At 54.8% G+C, this 9,915-nt stretch overlaps 3 protein-coding genes across 3 annotated transcripts in view; all 3 read right to left on the bottom strand.

The window, feature by feature from the left end:
* The window catches only part of PTSG_09026 (uncharacterized protein), a 4,265-nt gene extending 485 nt beyond the window's left edge, over positions 1 to 3,780 (bottom strand). Inside the window, exons 1-11 of the mRNA XM_004989769.1 lie at positions 3,450 to 3,780; positions 3,184 to 3,260; positions 2,953 to 3,033; positions 2,545 to 2,644; positions 2,131 to 2,333; positions 1,698 to 1,811; positions 1,406 to 1,485; positions 971 to 1,139; positions 681 to 767; positions 334 to 473; positions 1 to 112 (exon numbers count right to left, since the gene is read on the bottom strand). The exon at positions 1 to 112 is cut by the window's left edge and continues 485 nt beyond it. Coding sequence (XP_004989826.1) covers positions 1 to 112; positions 334 to 473; positions 681 to 767; positions 971 to 1,139; positions 1,406 to 1,485; positions 1,698 to 1,811; positions 2,131 to 2,333; positions 2,545 to 2,644; positions 2,953 to 3,033; positions 3,184 to 3,260; positions 3,450 to 3,738 — 1,452 coding nt within the window. The 5' untranslated portion in view covers positions 3,739 to 3,780. The remainder of the gene's footprint in view (positions 113 to 333; positions 474 to 680; positions 768 to 970; positions 1,140 to 1,405; positions 1,486 to 1,697; positions 1,812 to 2,130; positions 2,334 to 2,544; positions 2,645 to 2,952; positions 3,034 to 3,183; positions 3,261 to 3,449) is intronic.
* Positions 3,781 to 3,943: 163 nt separating this feature from the next.
* Positions 3,944 to 6,971, bottom strand: PTSG_09025 (uncharacterized protein). Its single transcript, XM_004989768.1, has 9 exons — positions 6,369 to 6,971; positions 6,042 to 6,146; positions 5,815 to 5,930; positions 5,397 to 5,505; positions 5,088 to 5,162; positions 4,783 to 4,878; positions 4,460 to 4,588; positions 4,229 to 4,318; positions 3,944 to 4,025 (listed from the first exon to the last, which is right to left on the bottom strand). Exons 1-9 carry the CDS (start codon positions 6,897 to 6,899, stop codon positions 3,990 to 3,992), a joined length of 1,287 nt encoding a protein of 428 aa, XP_004989825.1. The 5' UTR covers positions 6,900 to 6,971; the 3' UTR covers positions 3,944 to 3,989.
* Positions 6,972 to 7,049: 78 nt separating this feature from the next.
* On the bottom strand, positions 7,050 to 9,782 carry PTSG_09024 (uncharacterized protein). Its single transcript, XM_004989767.1, has 9 exons — positions 9,626 to 9,782; positions 9,336 to 9,397; positions 8,994 to 9,057; positions 8,815 to 8,895; positions 8,482 to 8,602; positions 8,236 to 8,328; positions 7,961 to 8,007; positions 7,647 to 7,724; positions 7,050 to 7,432 (listed from the first exon to the last, which is right to left on the bottom strand). The coding sequence occupies exons 1-9, from the start codon at positions 9,761 to 9,763 to the stop codon at positions 7,142 to 7,144; spliced, it is 975 nt and encodes a 324-aa protein (XP_004989824.1). The 5' UTR covers positions 9,764 to 9,782; the 3' UTR covers positions 7,050 to 7,141.
* Positions 9,783 to 9,915: the final 133 nt, after the last annotated feature.

Here is a 9,915-nt window from a genome sequence, read left to right as displayed (position 1 = left end):
CGCGTCGATGGCGCCATCCGCGCGGGGGGCGGTTGGGTCGAGGTCGCGGCGGGCGGCGATGGCCGAGTCGGCGGTGGGGGCGAGCGGGTCGTGCTGCTCAAAGTGATTCATCCTGAGACGACGGGGGGGGGTGTGATGGTGGGATGGAGCAGTGAGAACAGGGGCACGGGACAAGACAGGACAACAGAGTAACACAGTTCACATCACACAGCAAGCGAGTCACCTCGTACATTATCGCCGCCGCCGCCACCACCACCACCACCACCACCACCACCACCACCACCACCACAGACACCACATCACCGACATTACGTCACCACCACGTCACAGCACCTGATGAAGGTCTTGAGGTCGTCAACAGACTCCACAGCGCCGGCGTCGCGGCGGAAGATCTTGGCGCGCGGTGCCAGCTGGTACGTGTAGTCGTCGCCGTGCGCACGTGCAGCGGCAGGATAGTTGGACACGTTGTAGATCTGAGAGGTTGGGAGGGGGAGGGGAAGAAGGGGATGTGATGCGAGGGAAAGTTTGGGGGCAAAGGAGAGAGGTGTGGGTGACATCAAATCAAGATACATCAACCATGACGACACACACACACACACACACACACACACACACACACACACACACACACACACACACACAGGCAGACACACACACACACAGGCAGACAAAAGGCTGACCCATGGGTAGTAGGGGACGTTGTAGCTTGGCCAGTAGCTGCGCTGCAGATCCATTGTCTTGTCCTCAAGCACATACGCACCAGGAATCTGATGCACACCAGAGATGCGGTGATGATGATGATGATGATGATGATGATGAGCCGAGGTGTAGGACGGCGAGGGAGGAACCCATGGCACACACACACACACACACACACGCACACACAACACGCACACGCACACACACACGCACACACACACATATATACACACACATGCACACGCACACGCACACGCACACACACACACACCTGTTCGGAGACCCAGAAGATGCCGTGTGGGAGGGGCTGGCCCGGGACGAAGAGCTTGTAGTCGATTGTCATCCACTGGTTGTTGTACGTCCCGCTCTGGTACTGGTAGAAGCGCTCATGCCACTCCCGGCCCGTGTTGGTCATCCGCGTTGCAACAATCACGCGCACCCTGTTGTTGGCAGTGGTGATGGCGGCGGAAGCCATGTGAGTGCATTGGAGGAGGAGGAGGTGGTGGTGGTGGTGGTGGTGGTGGTTGATTCACACGGCAGCACAACCACACACACACACACACACACACACACACACACACACACACACACACACACACACACACACACACACACACACACACACAACCACACACACACACACATACACACATACACACAACCACACACGCACACACACACACACACACACACATTATATGCTTACCAGTATGGAAGGGTGCTTGGGTTGACCATGTCATACAGGGTGTTGTTGAAGATGCCATTGGTTGTCTCCATAATCGCCATCTGAACAGAAGGCAGGGGGGAGGAGGAGGGTGCCATGAAGTGACGGGTGAGGATGAGGATGGCGGTGAGGTGTGGTTGTGACACTCGCAGGGGAATATACACCATGCAACAGCAACGTATAGCGGTGCACACACACACACACATACACACACATACACACACACATACATACACACACACACACACACAAAACGCGGCACAACACAACCCACCCTCTCTGATGTGATGTAGTAGTCGTCGAGGGATTCCAGAAGGGCGGGGTAGCCCGAAAACATGACTGTACTCGTTTTGGTGCCTGCCGTGGTGGAATAGGGGAGATGGTACACCTGGTGGGCGCAAGATTGCAAGGGTGGTGTGAGGGCAGTGACAGAGTGACAGAGTGAGAAGGGGAAAGATACTGACACACACACGCACGCATGCACACACACACACATGCATACAACACACACACACATGCATATAACACACACACATGCATACAACACACACACACATGCATACAACACACACACACACACACCAACACACACACATCACAACACAACACAACACATCACAACACAACACACACATCACAACACAACACACACTCACGCACACACACACACACACCACAACACAAAATCATATGCATCCGTCACGAACCTTGAAGATGCGCAGCATTTGGGAGTAAGGGCACCAGGTGGTGTGTGTGAACATGAGATCGGATAAATCGTCCGTGACCTTCACCATGGCGCTGCAGTGCGTTGTGTCCGCCATAAAGTCCTTCAATTCCTGTTGTGTCATCGCCGTCACGTTGGGCCGCTTCCCCGGATACAACGCAAGCTCAATCGTCGGCAGATCAACCACTGCAGGGGCAAGAGGGGGGGAGGGGAGGGGAGAGTATAAGCGAGGGAGAGAAGGGAAATTGCGTGCATGTGCATGTGTGCATGTGCATGTGTGTGTGTGTGTTGAAATCGTTCCGAAGCAAAGTGTATGAATAAATAGTCCGCTCAATCACACACACCACCACCACCACCACCACATACAAAACACCATACACACACATCATGCACGTACGAAGGTTAAGGAGCAGCATGTCGGTGAAGGTGAGCTTCTTCTGCCCAGCTGCGTTGTAGCCTGCCACGAGCCCATTCAGCTGCTGATACACCAGCGCAACCTGGACAGGTACGATGACAAGCAGCAGATGGTTTGTGTGTGTATGAGTGTGTGAGTGTGTGTGTGTGAGTGAGAGTGGGAGAGAGAGAGTGTGTGTGTGTGTGTGTGCGTGTGTGTGTGTGTGTGAGAGAGTGGGAGAGAGAGAGAGAGAGAGTGTGTGTGTGTGTGTGTGTGTGTGTGTGTGTGTGTGTGTGTGTGTGTGTGTGTGTGTGTGTGTGTGAATGGGAAAGGAAGCAGAGGCCGTTCGCATGCAAAAGCGAGTGATGTATATCATCAGCCCACTTTGAAAACATTCACACGCGTACAAACCTGTGTCCAGAACGGGTCCTGTGGGTTGTGCTTGATCTTGTCCATGGTCCAGTTGTAGTTCTGCTGCACAAAGGCCATGACCTGTCTCAAGCGATAGTGACACGCCACGTTGGGTGAGATACGAGCGACACTCGTTCTGCGCACTCACATAGGCAAACATGCATGTGCACACACGCACACGCACACGCACACACACACATGCACACACACACACACACACGCATGCACTACCTTTGGGTCATGCTCTGGCTCCAGGTTGAGGTACGTGTTGTAGATCATATCCGCTGTAACCAGACCTTCCACGTAGCCTGCAAAGTTGATGAATTCGGGGTAAGTTGAGTACGGAACGAAGAAAGGTGTCACAAAGCACTCGGCCTCAGCAGCACCGCCAGCGATTAGCCAGCCAGACACATACACTCACTCACTCACTCACTCACTCACTCACTCACTCACTCACTCACTCACTCACTCACCCACTCACTCACTCACGCGCGCACCGGCAGAGAAAGCGGCGAGGTTGTCGTTCTGGACGGAGGTGGATGGCTTTGTCTGGACGTGCAGCTTGGCAAACCCAGTCATGTTGTAGGCGGGAAGGTTGTGGCTCGCCAGTGCAGTCCACTCGCCACCGCTTGCAGACACGACGCGGCAGTCAAAGCCATCCTGTCCCTTGCGCGCACATGCCACCGCCGTCTTGGACGGAGACGCCGCCGCTTGGCCACTGCTGTAGCCAACCACAACAGCGAGCAGCAGCGCCACAGACAACACACAACAACGCACCAGCAGCATCGTGTTTGGTTGGTGTTTGGTTCAAGGGCTTGTAGAAATATGGTGGTAAATATCAAACGATTATCCGCAGAACGGCGCTGTTTGAGGTGAGGTCGTGCTTCCGCCATCATCAGACCTAGAGATCTTGCACCCTTCCACCCCCTCGGCTCTGCTCCCCTCCCACCCGCCCACCAGCCCACCATTCTCCTATTCTGCTGTCCTCGTGTCTTGGTCAGTGTTTTATGCATAACCATGTGTTCATCGCCAAGTCGTCAAGCAAGCTTGTAACAGTCCAGACCCGTCAACACCTGCCAAAGCGAGCAGGCAAGAGGGCAAGCATCAATGATGATGAGGATGAAGATGAGTGCGAGCACTGTCTGCGTCGGAGTGGTTCACACGGCTCACAATTGAGCGCTCACTTCAGCAAAAGTACACTCCTCGCCACCAAGCACACACACACACACACACACACACACACACACTATGCAACACACACACTCGTCAAACCCACCTTGGAGTCTGTTTGAGAATACGTGCACTTTTGATCCACACGCGCTTGCAGCGACGCAAACACGCTTCTCGCTTTCTCAAACTCCGGTATCTGCATGAATGATATTGGTGTTGTGAGCGTGCAAGTGCGCGCGTTGTGCAAAAGGCGCTCTCGACATCCCCCCTTCCACACTCACGCCAAAGCACAAGAACAAAGCCAAAGGAAGGCAGCACGACGATCGCATTGGGCCACCTTGTCGATTGCTGCTCTGTTCATGGTCTGCGCAGCGCGGTAGAGTTCCATATCGCGAAGACAGCTCTGCTCCAGCAGTGCAAGGAGATCTGGCGGCAGCTGGTTCATCCTCGGCCGTCCCTCAACCACCTGCAAGCGTGCAATGCATCGTGTTGGCATCGGGGGTAGGGGGCAGGATTTGCGCGCAAAGGTCGCACAGGAGCACAGAAGAGTGCGTTGTGCCCTGCCATTCCCTTTGCATTTCATCCTCCCATATGTGCAGTCCAGGCATGTGTAAGCGCACCCAAGCGTACTCCACAAAAGCAGCAGCAGCAATATCTCACCTTCTGTCGCTTGTAAGTGAGGTGCTGGAGCGGCACGCGCATGCGAAAGGCAAGCAGCACCAGCAGTTCATCCATCTTGTCTGTCACCCCAACGACCTACAAGAACGTGCATGTGAGTATGTGTGTGATGTGTGAGTGATGTATGAGTGATGTGTGAGTGATGTGTGTGTGTGTGTGTGTTGTCACACAAGAGAGCCGCAAGCAAACCACTCAACTGTCGCAGACAACACCAAAGTACGACACGCAACATTACAAACCCAACAACAACTACACAAGCTGCGAGATGACGTTGTAATGTAACGCACGTCAATGTCCTTGAGTTCTTCCTTTGCATCCTCCACGTCCATGGTTCCTCGTGACAACACGCGCGTGTAGTGATCCTGTGCATGCAAGCACGACGCGAGCAGGCACATTGCACTCCGCGTGTCTGTCTTGTGCAGCACAGTCATGCATTTGCATAACCACCGTCACACTCCCCACACTCCAACAATCCAACCACATCCACCACACCCACCACACCCACCACACCCACCACATCCACCACATCCACCACATCCACCACACCCACCACACCCACCACATCCACCACACCCACCACACCCAACAACATGCACCTTCTCCTGCTCGTTGTCGTCGAGCCACTGCCTGAGCTCGCTGTGGCTCGGGATGGTGTTGGTGGAGTCGCCCTCCAGCACCTTGTCATAATAGTACCGCGACATCAACCTGTGCATTGCATCGTCGTCGAGGATGGCGAGGCATGAGGTCGGTTACTACTTGCATGCATGCGTGCCTGCATGCGTGCGTGCTTGCACGCACCAAACACAACGGAGCGAAGAGCTACTCGCGAAGTAGTTCCACGAATACACACACACACAAGCACACACACACACGTGGAACACACACACACACACGTGGAACACACACACACTGACACACACACACACACTTGCAGCTGCACACACACACACACACACGCACGCACACACGCACGCACGCACACACACACGCACATGCACACACACATGCACACACCTGTCAATTGGATTACGCATGACGGTGACGGCAACGGCATGGCTGCCGACAAAGAAGCGAAGACCGTGCGCCCCGCCCACGCCCATCACCAACTCCGTGTCGTGTGTCGTCCACACCTGAACCAAGGAGACCACGCAAAGAACAGCGTCAAACACATGCGTGTCAGCGCTCTCAGTAGTTGTGGTAGCGTCGACCCTATCAAAGGCAAGCGCATCGCATTGGCTCACTTGGCAAGGGAGACTGTCGAAGAAGGCCTCTGCGCGTCCACACAGCTTCTTTCCGCTGAGCTCAGCCAGTCGCTCCAACACCAGCGACACCGTCGTCGAGCCAACCTGAGACGCCAACGAGAAGAGATGGAAGGGCGGACAAGTTGGCACGCCGAGCAGAAGCACAAAGCTGCCTACACACACACACACACACACACACACACACACACACACACACACACACACACACATGCGCACATACACATATTATCATACACACATTCAAACATACATGCACGCACACACGCACACACACACATATGCGTACATACACATACACACACACACCTTGTGGAACTTGAGGAAGGCGACGGGCAGCATGGCGCTGCGCCAGTCCACCGGAGCAGTGAGGCGATCCACCTCCTCCATGCTCATCTGCAGACTCGTCTGCTGGTTCTCGGTTCGCGTGAATGATGATGACGACGATGACGACGACGACGACGACGCAGAGGCGGCGGTGTCGCCTCGCTGGTCGTCTTCAGGAGACGTGCACACGCAGTCTGTGCATGCACGTAGCAGCCAACCAGATACACGCTGCTGTGCATCCGTTGTTCCGTGCTCGCAGGCACTGCCAACGCATGTCCACCCCGTCTCGCACACACAATGCGCGTTGTCGCTGCTCACTTTGGCACCGCGCGCCGCGCACTCCTGTGCCGTGAAGCTTTCAGCGTGGCGCCTTCTCCTACTGCTGTTACTGCTGCTACTGCTGCTTTCCGTCACGGGGGCTGCCACAACAACCGATGCCGCCAACGCGCACACCAACACCACCACCAGCACCACCAACAAGCACACAGACACACCTTTCATCTTCTCCACCATTTTGGTTTTTTGCGTGTTGTGGCAGTTGCTTGTTGTGGCCAAGAAGCCGAGCACGCGCCTGGCGTGTTGACGTGTTTGGTTGTTTATTGCCGCACTCTCTTTCTCTCTTTCACTCGCTCACACATACACGTGCACAAACGCATGCACACGCACACGCATGCACACACACGCGCGCGCGCACACAAACCTAGTCCAAAGAAAAGCAAAGCAAGAAAGACGTGCGAGCGAGAACATGCCATATCTCAGACGTATTTAATGTGGGCCGAGTCCTTGTCGTACTGCTCCTCGGAACGCGTGTATGTCTTGACGTGCCACACGTACACCTTGGTGCAGTCGTCGGCAAGGGGCTCCAGGTCCTTCGTATCCAGCCCCGTCGCCTCCAAGAACGCTGCCTCCCCCGTCCCGCTCGCTGCGAGCGGCGTGAACAGCACCGGCTTATCGCGCAGGAAGAACTCAACTGACACGGCAAACGCGGCCATGTCAAAGGGGAACCGCTTTCGCGCCTCCGTCACCCACGACGCGAACCCCGTAATCTTTGGTGACAGGGAGCAGGGAGATGAGGGCGGAGTGATTGGGGAGTGGGTGAATGGTGAGGGCAGGGTGCAGTCAGTGAGAGTCAGTGAGAGTCAGTGAGAGTCAGTTAGAGTGAGTGGCTGGGAGAGGGTGAATGTTGAAGGTGGCAAGGTGGCAAGGAGGCAAGGAGGCGAAAAGGTTCAGACACAATCACGCACGCACATCACAACACACCGTTCCGTTTGTGACGAGCGGCGTCTCCACGCGTCGTGCGCCCGAGTACGCAACCGGCCATACGCCAACCCGCTTCACCTGCAGAAACAAACAGCACGGTGGCAAGCAGGTAAGTGTGTCAAGGTGTGTGTGTGTGTGTGTGTGTGTGTGTGTGTGTGTGTTTGTGTGTGCGTGTGTGTGTGTGTGTTTGTGTGTGTGTCAGGGTGTGTGTGTGTGTGTGTGTGTGTGTTTTTGAGAGAGTACAGGCCGATGGATCGTAGTGGAAACTGACGTCAGCAAACGCAAGCATGCGCACGTAGACACATAACGCACACCTTTGCGATTTCGTCAAATAATCGCACGTCATATGCGTTGTCATCATCTGCCAGCAGAACCATCACAAACCGTGAGCAGCGAGCTGTCGTGTTCACAACGTCACAAGTAGGCGACAGCGGAACAAGATGCTCGGCAAACGGACACATAACCAGACACACACACACACACACACAGACACACACACACACAGACACACACACACACACACGCACACGCACAGACACACACACGCACACACACACAGACACACAGACACACACACAGACACACACACCTGCAAAGTAGACTTTTGAGTTTGAGTTGACGTTCTTCATAGACCGGATGTACGATATGCCCAAGTTGCGTTGCGTGTTCGCCTTGAACTTGTCTGCAACGTGTGGTGACAGTGGGTCGAGCGGTGAATGAAGCATGCAACCCGTGTTACAGCCGACAGGCACGAGCCAAGAACAGGCACGAGACACGTGCGCATCCCCCACCTCCTCCTCACACACGTGCGCAACATGCGCGTATCGCTACTCACAGGGTGGATGTTCTTCTTTGATGTTGAGGTGGACGTAGGGCACTTCGCAGGAATCGAAGAAATGTGTCACAAGGTCTGTCTTTGTGTCTGAATCCTCCACCACAATCCACAACAGGTTGTGCTGCAAAAGCGCACACGCACGCACGCGCGGCTGTGAGCAGGCTAGCACAAATCATGGCACACGCGCAGATAAATGAAAGCAGCCGAGCACACGCACTCGCACATGCACATGCACACACACATAGTCATGATCAAACAGACACACACACACACACATAGCCATGATCAAACAAACACACAGACACGTTCACACACATGCACAAGCAAACACACCTTTTGACTGGCGAGCTGAAGCGCCTGTTTCAACCGCGTAAGGTCCACCAGCTGCGACTTGCGCGTGTACGTTGGCGTAACCTGCAGCCAAATGAGTGGTGTTGAGCTGCAGGGGACAACGTCAAGTAAACACCCAAACACAGACGTAGGCACACGCACGAGCAAGCGTTTCAACGCACCACGAAAATGCCTTCTTGGCTTGGGCTGAAGCTCCGTGCGCCCGCAGGTCGTCTCATGGATTCCCTGCATCGCGGTGTGCGCAAATGTGTATTTGTGGACATGTGTGAGCATGTGTGTGTGTGTGAGTGTGTGTGTGTGTGTGTGCGTGCGTGTGCGTGTGTGTGGACGAGCGTATGTGCACATATGTGTGTGTGTGCGTGTGTGGACATGGGTCGGCAGATGATGGCACGCTGGTCCGAAGGGCTACACCACAGTTGTACATACTCACACACACACGTACACACTCACACACGCACACACACACGCACAACGCACTCGCACACACGCACACACGCACTCACTGTCTCAATTTGGAAGATAGCTGCTCCACATCTGCCTGGTGCTGCTGTATCCTGACCACCAACTGCAACAGCACAAGCACAGGCAAGCACGCCGACAGTCAGACGACCCGAATTGCAGAGCCGCAACCAACTGTCAACAACAGCAAAACAATGACGACGACAAGTCACAAGAAAGCCGCTGCCCCCCCCCCTCCAAACCAACGAACCAACAACACCTCACGCCATCACTGACAAAGACAACGACCCGCAGGCTCTCCACTCTCTCTCCCTCTTCTCTCCCTCTTCCTTACGTTCTTGTGGTCGATGGCGACGAGGAAACACATCACCACTAGCACCAGCAGCAGCGCTGTGCGCGCATCCCGCACCCAAGCGCCCTGCCTCATCGTCTCTTTGTGGCAAACAAAGTTCGGAAATTTGGGTTGCAACATTGCAAATTATCGCTCATTGCCTCGTTACGTCCGCCTTGAAAGTTAAGACTGCTCCTACGTAGCTCGTTGTTGTTGGTGTGCAGTTGCGAAAAGACCGCATTTCGATCGCACTGTTGCCGCAACCCACACAAACAACAAGGCACCTGCTGTGC

The sequence above is a fragment of the Salpingoeca rosetta genome (genome assembly GCF_000188695.1).
Source record: "Salpingoeca rosetta unplaced genomic scaffold supercont1.27, whole genome shotgun sequence".
NCBI lineage: Eukaryota > Choanoflagellata > Craspedida > Salpingoecidae > Salpingoeca > Salpingoeca rosetta.
Note: the sequence above shows the minus strand (reverse complement) of the source record. Positions and strands in the feature narration are given on the sequence as shown.